At 37.6% G+C, this 23,281-nt stretch overlaps 1 protein-coding gene and 1 long non-coding RNA gene across 10 annotated transcripts; one reads left to right on the top strand and one right to left on the bottom strand.

Moving 5' to 3' along the window:
• Positions 1–2,389: 2,389 nt before the first annotated feature.
• On the top strand, positions 2,390–20,689 carry LOC135165382 (protein NDRG3). 9 transcript variants are annotated; one of them, XM_064126639.1, is made up of 11 exons: positions 2,391–2,803; positions 4,316–4,778; positions 5,328–5,384; positions 11,508–11,707; positions 11,956–12,076; positions 13,088–13,376; positions 13,723–13,992; positions 14,957–15,041; positions 17,137–17,184; positions 17,618–17,659; positions 18,131–20,689. In XM_064126639.1, exons 2-11 carry the CDS (start codon positions 4,564–4,566, stop codon positions 18,274–18,276), a joined length of 1,473 nt encoding a protein of 490 aa, XP_063982709.1. In that variant the 5' UTR covers positions 2,391–2,803; positions 4,316–4,563; the 3' UTR covers positions 18,277–20,689. The 9 variants fall into 9 exon arrangements, 7 of the variants coding, with proteins under 7 accessions (XP_063982711.1, XP_063982709.1, XP_063982715.1 ...); XR_010299509.1 differs by having other exon boundaries at positions 2,401–2,803; positions 17,137–17,276; positions 18,131–18,204; XM_064126641.1 differs by lacking the exon at positions 5,328–5,384 and having other exon boundaries at positions 2,390–2,803.
• LOC135165392 (uncharacterized) lies at positions 4,054–23,248 on the bottom strand. Its single transcript, XR_010299510.1, has 3 exons — positions 22,840–23,248; positions 21,504–21,780; positions 4,054–4,139 (listed from the first exon to the last, which is right to left on the bottom strand). It is a non-coding gene; the product is annotated as an uncharacterized LOC135165392 (long non-coding RNA).
• Positions 23,249–23,281: the final 33 nt, after the last annotated feature.

Here is a 23,281-nt window from a genome sequence, read left to right as displayed (position 1 = left end):
TTTGCATGAGTAAACTCAAACTTTTGCTTTTCTCGTTTTATGCTAATGCGATCCTCTTGGTGCAGCCAACAACCTAGTCTACCGCTACAGTATCACTGACGATAAATTAAATTTGCGGTTGAAATTCAATTATTTCTCTTTAATTTTTCATTCCCATTATCATACGATAAGAAATTTTTTTTTTAACTTTAGAATATTGTGAAGACTAAAATATTCTAAGAGGACATACAGCAAATGGTGAATTCGAAATCCGAGGAAACGTATTCCAATAAATGCAGCCATGCACATAATTCTTGAATACGATCGATTACATTTCTCCGCAGTAGTATAAATACCGCTAATGTTCCTTCTCCCCTGGAGTACCGAAAATCTTTAGGAACACCCACTATTGTGGAAGATATAGCATGTTCAATAAATAAAAGTCCATGGAATTTTCTGCAAAGACATAAGAACCCAACTGGTTTCCGGAGCAATATGTATTCCGGAGACATCCAGATACATCCATAAATACACATTTCTATGATGAACACACGAAAGGAATATGTGTACATAAAATTTGTAGTGGAAAAATCTCGAATGTATCCTCGAGACAATATACAAGGATTTTCGAATATGCGGTGGAGAAAGCGGAGGTCACGTTTTGCGACAGGTATAAACGCCCGTACGCAACCGTAAGTGGGATGTAAGGAGTGCAGAAAGCCCACCTTTCTTTATTCTGCAAGTTTTACAGCAGCTTCCAACGCTTCGGAAGGCTATGATTTTATATTTATGAACTTTCTTCACAATAACGCAGAAATATATGTTGAACAAGCTTCATTCAAAAATAACCGATGAACAAAATATCCCAGAAATTATGTTGTTGGGTTAATGATCATTATCAACGGTAATTCTTGATAAATATTGTGATACTGGGTGAGAGTTGGAGAAAGTTGGTAAATATTTGTGCGAGGAATGAAGAGAACATATTATGCATGGAAATTCTCTAACGATAGAAACTTATGAGAAGAGATGAGTCGCTAATGAATTGAGGTAAATCTTATTCTTCACGCTTTCATTAGTTTATCCGATGATTCATTAATTAATTATCCGCTCATCTAGTCTTTGTGTCATCTATTCTCGAATATATCATTGTTGAATCACCGTTGACATCAATCATTCATTGTACTTTTGCCAATGGGCGTTGTGGCGCACATGCCCAGATATGTTATCGTTAAAAAATGTCAACGACTAGAGTAATCGACTGATCAATTAAGAAATCATTGACGATTTCTTTGTTAACTCTATGGCGATTTCTAAGAATACAATTGAATGTATTACTTACCATTCAACTTCGCCAGTACTTCTCCAAGGATTCAGCAAATCAAAAACACCCGGTGATAAAATCCCGTCACTTCGTAAAACGAATAACACGTTCCTGTGATTTAAGGAGAAGGGTCAGCAGGATTAAAGAGTAGTACGATGGAAGGTGGATCGGAATCCCAAAATGCACTCACCGTCCGACAACATTCGTTTTCCCTTTTTTTTTTATACTTTTCGTTGAGTTCTACGTGTTTGCTTTCCGAAATCGATGGGTCCTCGACGGCACTCAAGTAGGATTTTTACAAAGTTCCAGGGTCGGTATAATCTCGTATGATTTTAGTTGGGGGTACCAGGGGGATCTTCAACGTTGGTACATGGTGGCAGAAAATATGGGACCTGTCTTTATGAATTATCGTTCCTGGCGATACCAGACGTATATTAAAATCCTCTTAAACGGCCATAAATAATGTCTCGCTACTTTTTCAAGCGACACCAGTCCCTGAAATGACATAGAATATAAGTTACATTTTTTACTGCAACTTTATTAAGTCACAATAATCTCTATACATTCTCTCTCGTTCGTCAACTAAATGGATTAAAGAATGAATGTGCGATGAACTGTGCATATTAAATTAACTGAGAGAATTATTTTTCTCGGAGAATGTTTTCACCTACTTTCAGATGGAGATAAAGATCCAATGGCCCGATATCACATGATGATAAGAGACCACCAGTAAGTACTCAACATATTTCTCTCTATGAAAGACTTTTGTCTCAAACTTTGTATTTCACAATTAATTGGACTCTCATAAATTACGTGCTCTTAAAATGCAAATGATTAATCATCAGATCTTTTCCATCGAACTACCGGATAATTTACCAACAATCATTCTCTGCATTGCCGGCATTTACAGTTGATAAGTTATCAGTAAATGGCTGTTGCAAATTATTACTCACGGTTTCTTCTCATCCACCTACAGGGACTCCCCGATGACTAAAACCATCCACTAGAATGCCGATTCCTCCGATTGTGTACACAGATGTCGACAACCAGTCTATCCGGTAAAATCCGGTAACCCTAGTGCGCAAGACAGACTGCGCACTCACATTGACCGTGTAGAAACCCTGATACATGCAATAGTAATCCTCGGTGCCTTCGACAAGACCGAGTCATCCGAGACCAGTATTCGTTGCGTCTCACGTTGAAAATTTCATTTTTCACCTTCAACTAGGTGTTTTGTTTTTCAAATTTAATTATAATCCATGACCATCTAAAACAAAAGAGAACAACTCTATCAAGACAAAATAATATCGTGTGATATTTCACTGATTAACTCCGTCAAATAACGAAATACTCAACGGTGAAAGGGATTTAAGTAAAACGCACCTGGTGTTAGTCATCTACGGAGCATTAACTTTTTAAGCTGCAACTGTTCTTCGGTCCTGCGGGTCCTCGACGATCCAGCAATACTTTTCCATCAGCTACATTTACTAAATCGACCAGGTAAGAAATAAAATAATTATCAATTTTTATGACAACATTTTTGCTGAATAACTGACAGACTAGAACTGTCACTCAAGACCAGCGGGCGCTCGCTGTGCATTAAATAATAATAATTCTCAGGGCCAAGTTTGTCGTGTACATGTGCAGCGCGTGTCAACGCTTTTGTGTTTTCATTGTCTCCAAGCATCATCACAGGCGTGAAAAATGGGTTTAAAAAATTATAGAAAAAAAGGAAAAAAAAAACGATTCGATCGCTTGACACAAACGGGCTCTAGGGCTAACCTCGATTCCACTGGAGGGTTTTACGGGTGAAAATCAATACACTAACCCTACCCTAGGTGTACTTTTGCGCGTTGTCGTCATATACATGTTTTTCTTACACACGTTATTACTGTAGAAACGTTAACAGATATTATCCTAGTATGGAATTGTCGACGATGTATTGTGTACAGTTCGAAGTTGAAATCGTGCTCGGACTATAACCCAAGTAAAAGAGGAAGTAAACAATTTCCCGCGTCCGGAGAAATCGATAGCGGGTAACCAGACGTTGGGAGTAGCAGCGCGCAAGAGACCGTTCGTCTGTTTGTCGTCAGGGCCAGGAATAATTTTATATTCGATAGTAATGTCATTATTTAATTACCACAAATTACTTCAATACGTATACGATATCTCCCCGAATTTTTCCGACGACTATTCCGAATTAATGAGACCTGCGAGCCTCCATTTATTGCGAATTTTCCGAGCGAAAAATTCTTTAGATCATTCGCGTTGAATGTACAGCCATAACTCGCTCCTGGAGACTTATCGATCGGCTCACATCGATTCGCGTTATATCAAGCCACGATTGCTTTCAGCAGAAGTAATTTTATTAGAATAATTGAAAATTCTAATCAGCCCTAAATGTTCATTGACTCGAACTAAATCATGACTGATATTCATCAGCTGAAATATGATTCACAAAATAACGTCGAAAGTCATTACCCTAGAAACATCGTAAAATTTTGATAACAGTATCATTAGTCTTATATGCACAATGGAGTCGTGCATGGCTTGCGAATTTTCGGCATGACGACGTGTGCATGAGAACTGTTATACGTTCAAAGTAGCTAGATGAAAATATCCATAGTATAAGTGAGAATATGCAATTTGCATGTTTGAACAAGTATCAAGGGTGTGAGGTTGAAAGGAGTGCTCTGACAATTTTTACTCCAAAATTTTCAAGTAAAGTTAAAAGATAAGAGTTTCCTTACCTGAAGTATAAATGACCCCTGACCTTTTCCGTACGCGTCTCCAGGGGCTCAGTCAGCTGTGTTGAATCGAGTGAAATATACGGCCCCTGCAACAAAAATAGAATGAAATAAATTAGAAGACAATGATCTAGATAATCTCCTTTGAATCTCACTCCCATCCATTTAAAATATACCCAAATTTCATTGAGTTTTCCATTTCTCTTATGTTTCCATTATTTATTTTGGCTTGACGTATTCGCCTTAACGGTCACGCCCGCACCAGTGTGCGCACACAGCATCAATACCAATATCTTCGCACTCAGTTTGCGTCAACGTAGGGAGAAAAGAAAGAGAGTGAGAGAGGGAGAGAGAGATTTTCACAACTGAGACATCGACCTCCACCATCAGCGACAAACGTCCAGCCTCGGCACTCTGTCACAAGTCGCAACACAAGAAACAACATTTGTACATAGTTAACTGAATCATCTCCATCAGCACCATAACCATTTGATAAAGCAAGAAGGTGCCGCAATGCCAGCTGGTATCGGCGCTTCGTACAGATCATTGGGCGACCTTGGCGAAGATGTTTACAAAAGTACAACGATCGTTGAACAAACCCAAACGACATCCCAGAGTGTTCTGGAGACTGTCAAAAAAGCATTTAGCTTTGCATCACCAAAAGTAGAGCTCAGGAAGAAAGATCCACTCATTGGTGACAAGAGGGAGAGTATCTCCATCGTAACGAGGTACGTAATGCCTGTTCCTCTCAATTGAATCGTCTCTAATACTCCAATGATCTGATTGGCGAATCTGCTGATGGCTTTGTATGTGATCTGGGCCAATGGGGCGATGCATTATTATTATTTTTTTAATTTGTAAATCGCGTGACACTATCCAGCACATCGATCTGCTTTGAAATCGTTTGTACACTGCGATCATAGATAAGGGGTCAGCTTGGACTTCAGGGACCGGAAGCTGCTACTGCGGTTATCGATCGAGTCTAGGGGCTTTTATATATAAAAAAGCGGTCACCAGGTAAACTGTATGCTAACGTATCAAGTGCATCAGCTCATTTGTAAATCTCATAATTCACGTAATAATACTGATGTCTGTATTCTGTCTTGGCTTCACTACTTTTGTCATCCAGTTGTAAGAGCTTTATTATCATGTAGTCACTGTTGTTTGAGATGGTACTAGTAGATATTAATTGTCATGGTGAGGGGCCTCAATGGAAGAGTTGGGACAATGCTGTGTGTGAGCTGAAAGTGTTATTATTTGCCGCCATTTTGTTCTAGGGAAAGAACCAAGATGCCGACTGCAGCGACTACTGCTGAGGAATCAGCACTTCTTGGGTAAATACTTTATTTTCAGGGTTTATCATTTAATTTTAAGATTATATCAAGAACGAGAGAGAATAATATAGAGATCTGCCGAATATTTACGTACGAATGCAATTTTTCTTACGCTAGAGAATGATCATTCCATAGAATAGTTTTACTTAAACCGTAGTTAGAGGTAAAAAAAATATATCATCATTATCAGTTCTTACACATGTTGATGAGGATGATGAATTGGGCTATTGTCATTACACCCGAGCACCGTTAGGTAGACTTGATATCATCATCAACCTGACATTCTCATGTAAACTCGGCTTTTGACATATTAACGCGAGCATAAACCAAGTTTTCAGAACTTTGGCGAAAGATTCAGGAGCATCCATCATGGGTAATCGATTGCTAAATGTGTACAATCGATGGTCCTTATCTTCCAGGTGAAAAAAACTATAATGAACGATTAAACGATAATGGATGGAGTTAAATATGGCCAGGAATATTTTTCCCATGTCTATACATAAAAATAAATTGCAAAATATAATCACATCAGTGGGCTGAGAGAAAATTGTTGAGATGGGAAAATGGGAAAGGTAAATTCATGACCTCAATAGGGAACTAGTCGACTCAGTGGACTGGTCAATACTCCCATTGTGCATTCCCATCGCGATAATTATCAGTTTCTTCCAATGAATCATCATTGTCTTGGTCTCCATGGCAGCCATGGATATTCCTCCGAATTCATGTCAATCCCAGAGCGCTCCAAGACGAGTTAAATAGCCCGGAGACAACTTGACCGGGTTTTCAGATAATTGATTCAAGTAATTCATTGTTGGGATGGGAGGGAAAGGGCAAAGGGCTATTATTCACGTCCCACAACCGGAAGATATCGCTAGTGTCCTCAAACACTCCAACGCACTGTTTCTGTTCGTCTACAAAGCACCGGTTACGTAACTGAACTTGAAGTGCCTTCTGAAAGCTATCTAATACGTCGTCTCTGTGTTATTTCATCGGGAATAGGATTATGGAGACCCGGGGTAGTGTATGAACTGACAATTTAGTTCTCCACTCTGTGTAGCAACAATTCGCGTCATTCAACTGATGATTAACGGTTTAACGTTAATTACAAACTTAACTGAGGTAGAAGTGGAGAATGGATTTTGTGAGATTGAGGGCTTGCGTATGGTGAAAACGACGTTGCACCTTGACGTTGAGGGATATTTATGGAGATTGCACTGAGTGATCATTTTTCAGGTCAATGATTTCCCTGATTTTTCGAGGATCTCAAACAATCTGTTGCCTGCTAAATATCAACAGGATGACGAATCATTTAGTCATCTTGTTAGAGACTCATTACACCTGAATTGCATCAGTGGTTACCAGTTCATTTGTCTGTTGAAATGAATTGGTATTATTTTCGAAAATGTATCATCATATTGCTAATTCAAACTATTTCTCCTTTCATTTCAGTCTCTCCCAGATTAATTTATAAAATAGCTTCAATTACGAGACGTCACTCCTCCAGTAATGAACCATGCATCAGTGAATAGGCAAATGGACAGGAAATATCGATTTTAATATGGCTGGTAATCTCTTTACCGATGCAATTACCTCACCCAGTCGTTCACTGATGTACTCAGCCCCATTCCGGGAACAGAAGTCCCAATTCCTGATGGTTTTCATGTAATCCACCTCTCAAATATTAATCTAGTAATAACTTATCACTCATCCCTTCACTGTTTCTGGGAAGACTAATCAATCCAAGGAGTAATTGCTGAATTTCTTTTGTGGAAACTGATCTGTTTCGCTAACTTCTCTTCACTTTTTATCGAATCGATTGCGTGTCACACAAACCGTAATTCCTCGATAATCCCAGGCGATTGAAGCCACCAATTACTGACGATATTAATTGCAATTGAATGTCATCAGATCGGACGGACACGTGAAACTCCGGAATATTATCCACCAAGGTTTACAGTGTCAATGTAATGAATATAAACTCTAGCAAAATCCCAATTTCAATCGGTATCTATTTCTAATGATGATTGCAATCAGATGCAGTAACTAATCTGTACGTACACCTGCGCAAAACTGTCCCCAGGAATTTATTAATGTTGGGTGAAGAGAGAAGAGAAATTGTCTTTTTACCGGTGTCAAATGTACGTGACGGATGGTTAATCGATGAAAAAAATTACCGACCCGTATCGAGTATCGAAAGGAGATCCGGTTTTAAGCTGTTGTTTTTTCATCAAGTCCTCTTGCATTACTCATACTGGTTTCTCATCTGACCACAGTGACGCAAACAAGTGCGTCGTCCGATAATATCCTTGTCTCTCTCTCATGGTAGTTATCCCTGAATTTTGAATCTTTATTAAGGTTCGCCTGTGGAAGCAGGCGGGCCGTCACTTCAAAGTGATTGTCCTGCTCTAAAAAAACAGGGAAACTTTTGGGACCCCCAGAGTATAAAAAAGTATCGCATGGTCTCCTCGGGATATGTTGTTAAAACTATTTGTCTGGTCTAAACACTCATTTTTTTAAGATTTGGTATTGATTTCAGTCTCTGTCTCGGTCTCGGTGTCGTAAAAAATAACAAAGAGGAATAGACGAGAGATAAATCCTTCTGGAGTTATGGTCAGGGAACATAATCATGACTTAGGGAGTGATAAAATCATATTTTATAAATATGAATTGATGCTGGTCTATATAGCTTGGCACAATCTCAGAGGTCATTTTAGCCTTTTTGTCGAGACTTGTGGAATTAGCAATATCAGGACCCTAGTGTCAATCCACCTCATTAGCCTCGAGTATAATAATCATGTGATGACCAACTCCACCGGAAGTTAGAATAAAATGACGTACGGAAGAGACGCAATCGCCTGTCACAGGCGTGTGATGAGACTTTTAATGAAACGTGCGACGAGGATTTTTCATTATCATTTTTTTCCTCTATTGAGGATGTCCACGTGTGGCTCTGAATGCGAATGCAAGTTTTTTTGTGGATGGTGAGTGCATTCGAGAAAGCACAAATCAATAGGTTCGTAAAACGAGGTCACGAAACGTTATGACACTTGATTGCAATAGTTACGAATGTTCAATGCTAAAGCTCATTGGATAGTGATTTTTGACAGGATTCAACTCGCCTTTGTTTCCGATTGGTTGTTTATTTTTCCATTTTGTGGAATTTTTCTGATTGCCGTTTGGTTGTTCGGGAATATCCCCTCGGGAATAAATTGAAAATTGAATTCGACACATCATTGTTTGCCACTCAACCATCGACAACTTGGCAATTCGTAATCTGATATTTTGTGATAAATTAGCAGTCGAAAAATGTACAGTGGTATCAGCAAAAATTCATCTGTTGGGGAAGTCATTGCTGCTGACTCATGCTCTTTAAGAAGGGAGCTGGGTCATATGAATGAATAAAGCGAAGACGTTTGTTCCCTGTCAGGAAGTATTCCTTGAATCTTCCCTCAAGACCTTTCTCCACGTCTCGTCCCACAGCTCGAGGAAAAATCCAAGTCACAGAGCGAAATGAAAAGCTTTTCTTCATATTTTGTTTGGGTTCAAAAAGTGATTTCATATTTCTGTTCAAACTCGGGGGAAGTTGATTCCAAGGGCTTCCCCATTGACACGATTAGGAGTTGAGCTTGAAGTGAATACGTTTAAAAGCGTCAGCAGTGACGAACAAAGCCGACAAATTTGTCGTTTCCACATAGACAGAGTGAATCCACAATGAAGAATTATCACAATCAGACAATCTTATCCACTATTCCAACGCATCTAAAAACTATAAAATCCACGAAATTGCAGTCGTAATTTCCCGGCAAATTGGCTCGGATCGTTTTTAAGCATCAACAACTTAACACTCTGACCTGTTAAAGACAAGAAAATCGATTCTACATTTCCAGACGTCGCGACGACGCGTCTGAGAGCCAGACTCTTCTTCTCTCTGTTTGTCCTACGATTCAGGAGTCAAGGAACCCGGGATTATTCCTAAAAAGAGAAATTGAACAATCGCTATGAACTCCACAGCTCTCCCCCGGTCTACAATATTCTGTTGATGACTTCTGCCAACGGTAATGAGAAATAAAACGAAGAAAAATCCGAAGCGGAAGTCAGATAAATTACTTCCCTCTTATGCAGGAGGAATGCTTCCCCGAGGATTTCCATAATTCTTTCGTTCTTCGATCGACAATTCCATTCCAATAGTTCCATCCGTTCTGGAAAAATTCACCAGAAGCGTTCCTTGAACGTCTGACATTTCCGGTTGATGGTTAAAATGAATTGGGTCATTGCATAAAATCACAAAGTAGAGCATACACTCTCCTCATATCGTTACTCCTAGAAACTTCAACCTGATGACGCCTCGAGCTTAATGAACTTATACATCTCTCAACGATAAAACTCCATTACTTCCGGTGACTGGTACATCTACGTGGGTGTAATTATCGATCTCCTGTCAACTGGAACATCATTACTATCACTGGGGATGTTATCGGCAGGCGTCAAGTACTTCAATCACTCTCATGCGAAAATAATTCCAAGTTCTCACGGCAAACAAAATTTTTCGATTAAAAAAAAATCTGATACTGCAGATGAACTCTCCCTAATCTTTTGGAAATTGTCTCGGTTATTGCAAAATTATCTGCACTAGACCACTGACTATAAATCAAAGCTCTTTGAAGGAGACCACCTTGCAAAGTGGGTGTGGTCTTCCTGTGGATCAATATAAACTAAAAGAAACCGATGTTTCCACTTTTCAAAAACTTTCCAACATCTCCAGTTTGTCGTCGTAGGTTTTTACCACAAGTTGTATAGAACTTGCGATAATTCAAACTCCACACTCTGAATGTGATGTAAGATATCTTCACTGAATGTTCTCCCTAAATTAAATTGTTCCTGTTACCCCCTGTCTTTATGGTATTCTTCCTGCTTTCTTGCTGATCCACTCTGAGGAATGTGAAATTGTTGAGAGGGAGAAATATCAAGTTCTTGTACACCGCACTGGTGAAATTGGTGAAGGAGACGTAATTGAAGGGTGTTCGTACGGTCATTATCACTTGGTTGTTGTGCGCATGCTCGAATTAAATACAACAGCAATCGCCAATCCAATTTGAAGTGTGGTGAATGCTCTCACGTTTCCCTCACAACTCCAAGTTGCATCAAATTCCGTTAAATTCTTTTTCCTTTTCATCTTTACGTCTGGAATGAGAGGAATGCAACTGGAGGAATGTCTAGGAGAGACATTCGTTCTCTCTGACTTTATGAACTCGTTGTGAAAGTTTAATGTCTGAACAATGCCGGAGACTTTTACGAATTGGGATGAAGGTACCAGCTATTCACCATGTTTCAACTTAAACCCCTGCGAACATCACTGGGCGGTTGTATTCAACAACGGAATCAGTAAACACGTCGTAAAGGTCCTAGGGTCGTTGGGGTCCTTTCCAATTTGTTGGCATTTCCTGGAGTGGTTAAGCATGTTGGCGGACATTTTGAACTTGGCAGAGTATCAAACTTTTAAATACCTTCGGGGGCGCAAATATAGCTTTATGCGAAAGACAAAGATCTTCGTATAAGTCCAGCTAAAAGAGGATTATTTGAATGGGGTGGAATAACAAACAATCTAGGGCTGTTGCATCCCTTAAATCGTTATTGTGTTCCTCACAAAATTCTGGTGTGCCAGAAAAATATTTAAATATTGAATAAAAGGGATCGAATGCCTACGCATTAAAGGGGAGAATAAATTTGAAATTTGTCCCTCCCAGGATATCAACTTCCAGTATTCTAATTGAAATATTGGATTGAAATCTCATGATAATATTTCTTAATAATGGATTAATGGTTAAATGTCTTAAAATAGAAGAATGTGGTAGAAATGAGTATCTCCATTACACTCAAATAATTGTTTACCCTGAATGAAGCAATTCTGTCTCAAGGATTTCCAACCCAACCAAATGGTTGTATGCCAAAGGTCATAAGTAGAAGAAACGAGCGAATCCCTGAATTCTTCATGAATAAGATATTGATTTATCGATAAAACGTAAAGAACGAGGGAGAATCCAATATGCGATAAAAAAAGACAAAATTATACGAGCAGTAGCAGAATAACTTCTATTCGTTGATAGTCATGATATAATATTTCAGCACGATGCCATCTGACAGCATGGACGACATCGAGCTGAAGAACATTCAGCTACAATTTCCAGCACTGAGATATTTGACGAGGGATGATGGCTCTGTCAGAGAGGAGAGAATTGAGACAGATAAGGGTACAATACTGGTTGCTGTACAAGGAAACCGTGCAAAACCTGCCATTCTCACTTATCACGATCTAGGCCTTAACTGTGAGTAAAAAAAAAACCACCTGAATTCGCCAAAAACTGTCCAACTGTCCATTAAAATACCTAAACGCCTGCCCAGCTCTACAATGGCTCAAAATTCGCGAAGTACTGGAAATCCCAAATATCTCGTACTCCAAGAATACTGTCCTACCCCTCAGCCCAAATTCCACAGATAATTCTGTCATCATCCAAATAAATTTAATCTCCAAAATGGTCATCCCTCAAGCACAAACTTGATCTTGACTTTTCAGACATCTCGAGCTTCCAGGCATTCTTCAACTACATCGACATGCGAGTACTCCTCGAAAATTTCTGCGTCTATCACGTGAATGCACCAGGTCAAGAGGAGGGAGCACCAATGCTACCAGAAGAGTGAGTTAACCAATGCTTCATGAATTTTTATAGCGAGTTGAGTCGCGATGCAATCCCTGTACAAGCACGCCCTCCGGATCGATGAGGTTAATTAACAGAGAATTAGAAAAGGGTGACTGCGATACAAATTACAAGACCCCATTTATAAACTTGATGACATCTGCACTCAACTTGTCCTCTATCTGTTAATTCAGGACAATGAAAAAATAGTTTTCCACGACCTTGGTCATGTGGCATATTAGTCTCTTCCCTCAATTCCCAGCTGCATTGCAGATTTGCATGATGGTTTGGTGATGAACCATGGAGAAAAAAAAATTAACTGGATGTTGTACTCGCGTGCCAATATTGCACTCAATAAATTCGCTGTAGCGAGCGTAACAGATGTACCTACACACATTAATTCTGAACTATCACACGTGAAAATAAACTGCAGAAAGACTGAGCTCGCAGGTGTTTAACCTGAAATTTATATAAGCAAACCACTTCACCAGATAAATACTGTAGATTTCCTTGCGAGGGGAAGCCAATATCCAATTCTCTATCATGAATTATTTGTGAAATTGGAAGAAATTGAAAGAAATTTGAAGAAAGAAGAAGTCTAAGACTGAGAATGTTCACTTTATTCGCTCCTCAACGCAAAGACTTCTATCATTCAGCCCACAAAATAATTATTTTTATCCACCTGGTCACTGGTGGAACGTCAGAATCGTTATGCTCAAGCGCCCTATTCCTATAATTTCCAGACGAAAATATCTGTGATCTCACTATTCCCACTATTTTCATTTTGACGTGCCATATTTTCCCATAACTCCCAAACGACTAGAATTCACGACGCAAAATTAATTAATCATGAATATTGAAACCCCATTGCATTACCGAGACGTTAATCCAACGCTCAGATTGTACAGATCAGCTATAACAACACGTGAAATTGCATTTCCCCGATGTACAAAACTCATTTCAAAATGAAAATGGAAAGCACGAATCAAGCAAATGAATTAAAATCCATAGTTACGTGTACCCAACGATGGATGAGCTTGCTGAACAACTACTATTTGTGCTTGGACATTATGGATTGAAAACGGTGATTGGTTTTGGCGTGGGCGCCGGTGCTAATATCCTGGCGAGATTTGCCCTGGCTCATCCGGAGAAGGTTAATGCACTGTGTTTAATAAATTGCGTATCAACGGTTGCTGGTTGGATCGAGTGGGGTTATCAGAAGCTCAATGTACGTCATCTTCGATCACAAGGAATGACACAGGGCGTTCTGGACTACCTCATGTGGCATCACTTTGGACGGGTGAGTTTAAATTTATTTTATCCAAGAATTTCCCACCAAAAAGTGACATAATCCAGTTTTCAATGCTTTTACCCAACCTGCCCCTTCATGTACATCATAAATTCCCTTTTACGAAGACAAAGGAAAGTTCAGAACTTGGTAAAAAAAAAAACTTCTCATAATTCAGTGATGAAGTTCTGCATGACCTAATAAACCAACAAGACACCAGTAATATTGCGTCATCATCCACTGCAAAAGCTCTCCAACGTTTTGATTCTTCCGTGTTGCATAACACTGGGAAGATCAATACGAAATACTGGAGAGTGTTTCCAACAAATGGTAACACATACTTGTTTATGGTTAACAGGGAACCGAGGAGAGAAATCATGATCTCGTTCAAGTTTATACTAATTATTTTGAACGCCGAGTGAATCCAACGAATCTAGCTCTATTCATCGACAGTTACGTACGGCGCACTGATTTGAATATTACACGTGAATTGGATCCAACACGCAAAAAGGATGGCAGCACACTTGGTGTACCTGTGATAAATATAACTGGATCCTTGAGCCCTCACGTTGATGATACTGTTACGTTAAATGGACGACTTGATCCTACCAACAGTTCGTGGATGAAGGTAACGGATTTTCGTCATTAATCATTTGAAGATGAGACAAGACGTTTGTGCTGGGGTTTTTATGATGAATTTTACAGTCGTGGTACCAATAGGGTTTTTTTTTTAATTTTCAGAACAATTCCTAGAAATATCGATTATATTTGATGTTCTATGATTGTTTCCTTCGTAAAAATTTCGAGACAATTGTCGACTATAATACTCCGAGGGCTTGAAAATTATTGGATATTTCGCGACAGTTACGTTGCTTAGCAACATACGTGTGCAATCTGGCAGCATCAAAATCCCGAGCGCTTGCGCAAGCAGGATAACGTGAGACAAATATCTGATTAAATTTCGGGTGTTATTTCCCAAATTCAAAGCTTGATCAATGAGGAGTTTGACCTCTGACGATCACCTTTTTCGACTCATTTCCCTGAATCTCATTGCCTCATTCGATGTTTTTTCAATCGTATAATCTTGAAAATCTATGAGAAAATGATTTATTCATCGCTTAGCAACAGTCACGATATTTCCAAAAATTATTGGCATAATATCCACCACACGATGTCAAACCCCATTTTCCTATCGAGCGAGATTTGAGTTTATGGAATAATCAACAATTTTATTTTCTACATGGCAATGCTAATTATTGATAAATATCGATTGGTTTTGAGAATTTTAGACAAAAATCGTATCTCCAAAATGGACAATGAAAAGAATCTGAAGATAAATTGAAAAGTACCCGATAAATCGAGAGATAATGTTCCTAGCGTGAGATTAATTTCTGAACCTACGAAGGTCAACAGTAGACTCACTTAATATGGACTATGTTCGGATATATTAATTAAGTAACGAGCAAAATCATGATATGATTCGAATTCCCCTTTGCTGTCTTATCTCTCCTCGTAACATCCTTCCTCTCTTTAACATTTTTTCTCATTAAAATTCAAGAAGGTATGATATAATTTTAATAATTAATTTAAAGATATCAGACTGTGGGATGGTACTGGAAGAGCAGCCGGGAAAAGTAAGCGAGGCCTTCCGACTGTTTCTTCAGGGTGAAGGATATGGTAAGTGAGCGTCCGTCGTAATGCCACTCTCATTCGATATAACCGATATCGCTACTAAACGATATTAATTACCGCCAAAGAGACGAAATGAATATATTAAAAAATACGAAAAATACGAAAAAACAAAAATATAGTCATCGACAGTGCGAGTGGGTGCGTTAGCTCGAGCTTAGGCATCATTGGTGTATCTGCCGCGTGTCTAACGACGCAGAAAATAATCATATTACACTGTTAGAAAAAAGAGAGATTTCGTGAACTAGAAATTTTCAAGTGCTGTCATCAGATGCGAATAAATTCAAAATTTTTTAGCAGCAGAAATCCGAAAATTCTTCACATTCTCATAAAAATTATGGAATGTTTCCATTGATTTTTCTCGTAAATTTTGAATTATCAATGACGAAATTCTTTGAGAATTGAGGAGAATAATTGGATAAAAATATTCTCAGAGTGATAAAAATTTCAACGAAAAGTTTCAACAGTGTACATGATTAATATCTCTTTTTAATATTTGCTGTGTAATAACTGTTTGTGCCTCGTTAACTGTCACGCGGCAGCCTGATGTTTCCTCATTTTTAATTTTTTTAAGTGAAAAAAAATTATCAGAATACTAGGGTTATTCATTTAAAAAATTAGCATTAAGTTATTTTCTCGCGCTGATCAATGTCATTTTGGTTGGCCAAGAACAATTTGTACTTTCAACTATTGACAATGGGCCTAAAAATCTAGGGATCGATTATATCTATTATCTCTAGTATTAATTGAAAAATTATGAAAGATATGACTGTAATTACAGAGTTTATTCGCTCGTTATTCGCTGGCCTTGTTGCGAAATTTTTTCCACGACTGATGAGAAAACATTTATCAATTTTATTCAGTGTTTTCAGTGTCAATACTGATTCGCGAGTGAAAGAATGATAACAATAAATTGAAATAGTGCACATGGCAACGGTAGTTAAGGATTAAAATTGAGTCGATACTAATAGTTCCCTAGAGTAAAAAAAAAATCTCATTCCATTCTCAAGTGACATTTTACCAAAGTCGTGTCGGTAAATTAAATTCAAAAAATATATATAAGAAGATCACTACAAATACGAATGATTTAGACGAAAGTTTGTTCTTCAGTTTCGCTTTTTTGTCACAGAATACACACAATCCTGCACTCGACACCAAAATGAGTATCAATACACGTTGAATAAGCTTCCACCACTTAAACTGATAAAAAGGAATAATAATCCTGATGAATTTAATGAGTACGAGATATAAACAACAGAATTGATACTTCTTGTATTCAAATGCTTGTTAAACGTTATTTGACGCGCTCACCAGGCTTGCATCGATTTTATTTCTCTAATGATTGTAGGATAGAAGAACAAAAAAAAATATTAAAAAAAATATGAACAAAGACTTTGCTATTTCATCGCGCCATTGATGTGCTAGGACTATTATACTATTCACACTCTTATTATTACGATCATTGTCATGAACTACGAGTATTATTATTAATTAATGATTAAATAACTTTACTCATCGTCATTCTTATAATTCCTGACATCTTCAGCAATGACACTTCATCTAATTTTCATCAATAAATGGAGACCACTGAATAAATATATGGAGTTTACAATCACAGACAGAAATACACATGATAACAATCGTATCTAAGTTCACTGTATTAATTTTATTCTCTGAAATGGAGATATAAAAACAATTTATCAAAAATATAAATGAGAAAGAAATATTTGTTCATCGATTTGCGCCTTTATTTCCCACGCGTCTCGGATCGATCGAGTGGTACGTATTATCAAAGTAAAAAAAAAATGAAGAAAAGCACATCAAAAAACAAAATTAAAGTCACGTAGATTGCATTGTTATATTTGCGTTCTAGCTTATTAGCTGAACAATTGCTTACTATTTGTTTAATTATTTTCGTTACTCATTAATTTTTTTCACATTCTTTCGAGAGTTCATCGCTCAGTAATTTTAATTGTATTCATTAGTTTCATTTTAATTTTAAAAATCTGCACTTTATGTACATTAAGTTGATGAAATTTATGATTTAAAAATTATTTCTTTTTTTTTATTTTTTGCATTTTAGTGGTGAGAAGCCCGCGGAAGCCCGCAATGACGCCAACAACACCCGAAGGTAATTGTAATTAGGAATTGAGGCCAGCAAAAATAAAAGGAGCCGAACAATCGCTGTTGGCCAATTATTAATTGGCCACTTCTAAATTTTAAGTAAGTCGGATATTATAGTAATAATCGGGGCAGTAAGAAATAATAAATTCTCCTCTCATCCGTTCAATATCACTAAATCTCATTCTAATTCCGCTGTAGTACTTGGCTTCATTCTTCCATTAACATAATCATAAAATTTTTTACTTCATTCGGTAATTGGTTGATTGATCTTATCCAATATTACGCAATGTTTTTTACCGACTGAGTTACTATAAAATCGACCTCCTGCAATATGGCATCAGATAAACTACCGATTACCCACTGAAGATAAAAGAAAGATAAACCATCCACGTCATTTTTAAAAATTGTTAATTAATACCGGGAAAAATTGTAATTTGTAGACCTGATTCTTCTTCTCATACATAGCGGCTGTCAAATTTGTGGTAGGAAATTTCTTGTAAAAAATTTTTTTGCTTCAATACTTCAAACAAAATAATAAAATTTTGACTACTGCACAGTGTAGATTAGAACTGATAAATGAATTAATCGAAATTTACACAATAACTAAAAATTTTAACATGAACAAATTTATGACGCACACTAAAAAACACACACACGTTACTTTTCGTTTTACTTTGCATGTGTGCTTGTTTTCAGTTCTTCTATTAAAGAAAAATAATAATAACAGTAATGGAAAAAAAAATACCGACGTAAAAATGTACAACTTGATCTCTTGGTTTCACATTTCATATTGAAAATTCCCATGAAATTGAAACATATGTGGTGGCTCGACTGTTAGCGATTTAAATTACAATATATACGTAGTGTCAGCAATTTACCAATAACAATATGATTAAAAAAAGCAAGTCTAAACTCATTTTGAATTTGTTATTCTCTCTTCAATAAATTTTCAGTGGCTCCACTTTCACCCCTGAAAATGGCAGATTACAGGCTGGCATCCCTCGAGGGGCTCAACCACATCTGCAGCAAGAAGATCGACTGGCCAACTGCCACAATCCACATAACTGAGAATCCCATATCAGAAGCGGTTGTATGTTAAACTGTTCCGCAACATTTATATCACCGAAACTACCAACCGATAGCAAACAAATCCCGACCACAAATTCAAATTCACAACGTCTGAGAAGACCTATCGCCCCAAAAAATATCATTTATTCCTGTTAAATTCGATGAAAATTTGCAAATGGGGTAGGATATCGCGTGACTTTTTACAATGGATAACAGAAAAAATACAAAATTTTTCCGATCGATATTTTCTTGACGAAGTTTATCATCCACAAAAAAATTTGTTATGTAGGTGATTCAATTGAGCATATATCAGACATGAGGACTGAAGAGCCACGCGAATTATCGAGATGAAAATATCATACCTCAAACTGCCGTCGCGAATAAAAATATTTAAAAAATCACGTGTCCTATGCATTTCTTTAAAACACAATCTGATTATTGAGTTTTGGCTGACGATTAATTGCGGAAAAAATTAGCGAGTAATTCAGCACGAGTCGAGAAGTGCAAAATATCTACTCGGCCAGTAAATTATTGGCCAGGTAACAATTACCATTAGTTGAAATTAATAATAGGTTTACAAAACAAAGCAAAAGAGAATATCACTCAAAAATATCATTTATTATTGTTCAATTCGACGGAAATTGCTAGAAGGGGTGAGACATTGTCTGACTTTTTACACCGGAAAACGCAATATTCCAAGTTTTATCGGTCAACGATTTTCTCGACGAAGTATATCACCCAAAAAAAATTTGTTATGTAGTTGATTAAATTGAAAATATATCATGCATCAGGGCTGAAGAGCCACGCGCATTGTCGAGATAAAAATATACTACAAACTGCCGTCGTGAACAAAAGTAAAAATAAAATTTCGAGTCCTGTGCAGTTTTCTAAGCACAATCTAATAATTGAGGTCTGGCCTACTGTTAATTAAGAGAAATTAGCGAATAATTCTGCAAGGGACGAGAAATGCTTCATATCTACCCTGTCAATAAATTATTGACTCGGTAAAAATTATCATTAGTCAGATTGATTAACAATAAAAAAACGCAAAGAAACCTGCTGTTGATTTCTCCTTTCACCTGAGAAACTATCCTTCGAACAATATAATTTATTCGTATTCAATTCAATAGAGATTGCGAAAGGGATGAGATATCGCGTGACTTTTTCCAGGAAAAGCGAAAAAAAAAGTTTTATCGGTCGACATTTTCCCGGCAAAATTTATCACCGAAAAAACATTGTTATGTAGTTAATTAAATGGGCAATACATGAGATATCAGGACTGAAGAGCCACGCGAATTATCGAAATATGAACATTCTACAAACCGTCGTCGTGAACAGAAGTAAAAAATTGACAAGTTCAATGCAATTTTTCAAGCACAACTTAATCATTAATTTCTGGCCTACAATTGATTTAAAGAAATTAGCGAATAATTCAGCATAAGGAGAAGCGCTTCATATCACCCGGTCAATGAATTATTGGCCAGGCAGTAATTATTATTAATTAAATTGATTAACACTTTTTAAAAAACGACGCAAAGGAAAACTGCTCCTGATTTGTGCTTGTGCACTCTGCACTATTTGAGACCCCGAGCAGTTTTCACGAGACTAGTAAGAATGGCGATAATTAGATAGGGATACGTTAAATAAAGTGGATGGACAACCTATGAATAAACAAAATGGTTTGGTAGGTTCCCATATGGTTTTGCCATTGCCCCAAGCCTTTAGCGTGATATTATAAGACGTGCCTGCATCGAATTGTGAAGAAAAAAAAACAATGTAGCTTAAAAAAAGGAAAAACTTAACAGCCTTTTAGTTTTCTATTAAATATTATCCCCGGGGCGTTCCACGAATTATATTGTTTCTCGTTCGTCCTTCTAATTCTGCTGGCACGAGGTGCCTAATGAAGAATCACTATCCGATATGTTTCATCCAAGCAAAAAAATGAATAAAAGAACTGTAAAAACGGTGTAAGACGATATTTTAAGGGAAAAAAATTTGTTGACGAGGCAGAAGGAAAAACACTACCACGAACGAAAGAAAGAAAAATAATGAGGAGTGTTACTGTGGGACAGCTAATAGATTATAGCTGAAATACTCGCTGCTAAAAAAAACAATTAAACATGAGAAAAAAAATATGCAAAAAGCTTTCCGGCGCAGTTGCGTAATTATTTAAATGAGGTGCCGCCATTGGGCGTTGAGTGCCGGTTCTTAGCTGCCACATGAGCGGAAAAACGTGAAACGCGAAAAGGAGGATAACAAATGACAAAAACTTCATAGTCAGTAGCGATGTATCTTTGACGATAATTAAGAACAAATGATGGGTCAACAATTTAATTGACGATTATAGGTGGAGCTTTAGTATTTAAATGAAAAATTAAGTTAACGATACACGTACGCACCGATATACATCTTGTTATTTATAATAAACGTATATAAAAAATTTATGGGTTGTTCATTTCCATCATTTCACTCTCATTTCTTTTAATTAAAATGTCCTTTTCCTGTCTTTAGATCAATTTACTGTTAATTTTTTTAATTTTGGCTGAAAATTCAGACGATTTCCTCATTGAAAATTCAAGTGATTTGAAATTCGCCAAATTGGTACGATCTTTCTCCCTCTAAATTTCACATCACAATGTAATAACATTGCGCAGGCCCAAATTGGACTCTTCTGTCTAGAAACTTCTGATACTCAATTCAACGTATTTTCAATTTCAATAAATACACCAATACCTAAAAAGCCAAAGGAACCCGCCTACATTTACCGTATTTTTTTACTAAAATTCAAGGAGAAATTCAAATAAAAACTGCTCTCCATGTGACAAACGTCAGCCCTAACCCGTAAACAAGTTGAAGAGATCCTGAAAGTCTGTGGGAATTGAGAGTCAGTGCACGATTGAAAATAAAGCGAGTGAACAAATTTCGGGAGCAGAGGAATGAAGACATCTGCGAAGCTCATTGTGGGAGTTGAGAGCAGTGATGTGGACATGTTGTATCATTTAAACCAGAATCAATTTTAAAAAACCCAACAACGCGCATAAATCATTCCCCATGGACCGAGTCTCATCTCAGCATAAATCTAAAATTTGTCGCAAATTGGAATATAAAAAATTCCTTGTTCTACAATGTAACTCGGGACGTTACAATTCCGCCAGAAAAAAGTCATTCATTAATTACTGCTGGATAAAAAGCAGAGGCTCCTCGTGTGCATTGTCAATAATTCAGAAAATTCCTTGTCATTATAACTTTGCAACATACCAGAGTTTTTCTCCACCATCGATGGACTTGCAATGGAAAAGTGTGGATATAGATGAGGGATCTCCTTGGCGCCAACTAACCCCTATCAGCTTTTTTCACCAGTCATGGGTCTTCTCTGCATGCATCCCAACAACACCGGTTCGTGTGCCTGTACCGAGGAAAACCAGTCTCAGTCTCGAGGATAAAGAAAAGACGAGGCTTCTCTCTTTCTTTTCTTTTCGAGAATTCACTTCGTGGAATCCAAATACGATCGTAGCCGCAACTTTTTAAGGATGTTCTACAACCAAACGAAAAAGAACACGTGAGAACAAATGACAGCGGTAATTCCTAAGATTACTCTACATAGTAATGCTATCCATTTAAGGATATCGAATAGTACACTGCGCTTCGAGGACGTTAATTTCGTTTTTTCACACGTATGATTACAAGCCTCAGCTTCAGCTCGACTTGTGAACCTCACACGTGTGAAAAACGAAATTTCCGTTCGACTGGCGTAAGTCAATGTATCTGCAGTAAATGACAAATTACGCACGTCTTCACATAAAATTCTTTCCTAACACGTGCGGTATAGATTTTCTGATTTATCTAATTAAAAAACTCAGCTGCAGCTTGCAGCTGAGCAATTTTTACTACACTTGTTGCATAAAATACAAATGAGTGAATTACAACTTGCCATGTAAAATACATAAAAAAAATGGAAATCATAATTCAATCACGAATACCATGAACAAATGGATTATGGGATACCGATAATTTGACGAATTAATTAATGGACAGGGCTCATACCTCTAATTGACTGCATGAAAAACGAATGCAAAGGCATAATTACCTGATTATGCCTTTGCACACCCCAATGAAAAATCAATTTTATGAAAAACATAAATCTATTTTATGCTGTTTCTGAGTAAATAAATTTAACAAACAAATTATTGGCACAAACATGCGACTGTCCATTAACTCATCCCTTTCCCAAACGCCCCCCGTCACGGGGATTTAGCATTTAACCGCCATTTTGCCCCGAATTATTATGTTCAACATTTGTGATTAATAAATAAATACCGGCAATTATCGATTATTCATAGAAAATACTAATAATTTTACAAAACTGTAATTTTTCAAACTTCGCATCAAATGTCCTCTAAAACTCCCAATTTACATCTCCAGATGCCTGAAAATTCAATCAACAAAGTCGTTGCAAAATGGCGAAAATCCAATCCCAAAGGGGTTCACATGAAAGCTCTGGCGTTCTTTCGCAAAAATAGAAACCCATTGAACCAGAGAAAAGGGAATCCATGGCCTTGAAAATTACTTTAAAAATCACCAAATATCCATTTACCTTTCTCACCGTATCATCCACGGAAGACAACATGATCTGCTTCTCCCCATCACGCAATAATTCGAGATGTACCCGTCGTCCTTTACAAGGGGAATGAAATGTCCCCAAACTGTCTCAGAATGCGAAGCCAACAGTCGCATCCACATTCCTCCAATGTCTCAACAATTCAATTATTGATGTTGACTATTCCAGCCCCGAAGGAAGCCCTCGAATTCTCGATTTATCGTCAATAAACAATGACGCCTGCACAAATCCCCGAATAATCACCGAACAAAGAAAGAAATGGGCGGTCTCTCGTCCCCCAACTGCAGACTGCCCCTCAGCTCGCGTCCTCGGCGATCCTCGGCGGCACTCGGCTAATACCTCGCCACCTGTTGCCCGCGCGCCGAAACTCCCCAACCACTCACAGGACGCGGTGTATTCTCCACTCGACCAGCGTGGG

The sequence above is a fragment of the Diachasmimorpha longicaudata genome, chromosome 8 (genome assembly GCF_034640455.1).
Source record: "Diachasmimorpha longicaudata isolate KC_UGA_2023 chromosome 8, iyDiaLong2, whole genome shotgun sequence".
Lineage (NCBI taxonomy): Eukaryota > Metazoa > Arthropoda > Insecta > Hymenoptera > Braconidae > Diachasmimorpha > Diachasmimorpha longicaudata.
This window is presented reverse-complemented; position numbering and strand designations above follow the sequence as displayed.

What these genes read in the sequence shown, in the direction of transcription:
- LOC135165382 (XM_064126639.1), top strand. Translation starts at nt 4,564, where the DNA reads ATGCCAGCTGGTATCGGCGCTTCGTACAGATCATTGGGCGACCTTGGC. An exon ending in GAGGAATCAGCACTTCTTGG is followed by an intron (nt 5,385 to 11,507) that starts GTAAATACTTTA and finishes ATAATATTTCAG; the next exon opens with CACGATGCCATCTGACAGCA. An exon ending in CCAACAGTTCGTGGATGAAG is followed by an intron (nt 13,993 to 14,956) that starts GTAACGGATTTT and finishes ATTAATTTAAAG; the next exon opens with ATATCAGACTGTGGGATGGT.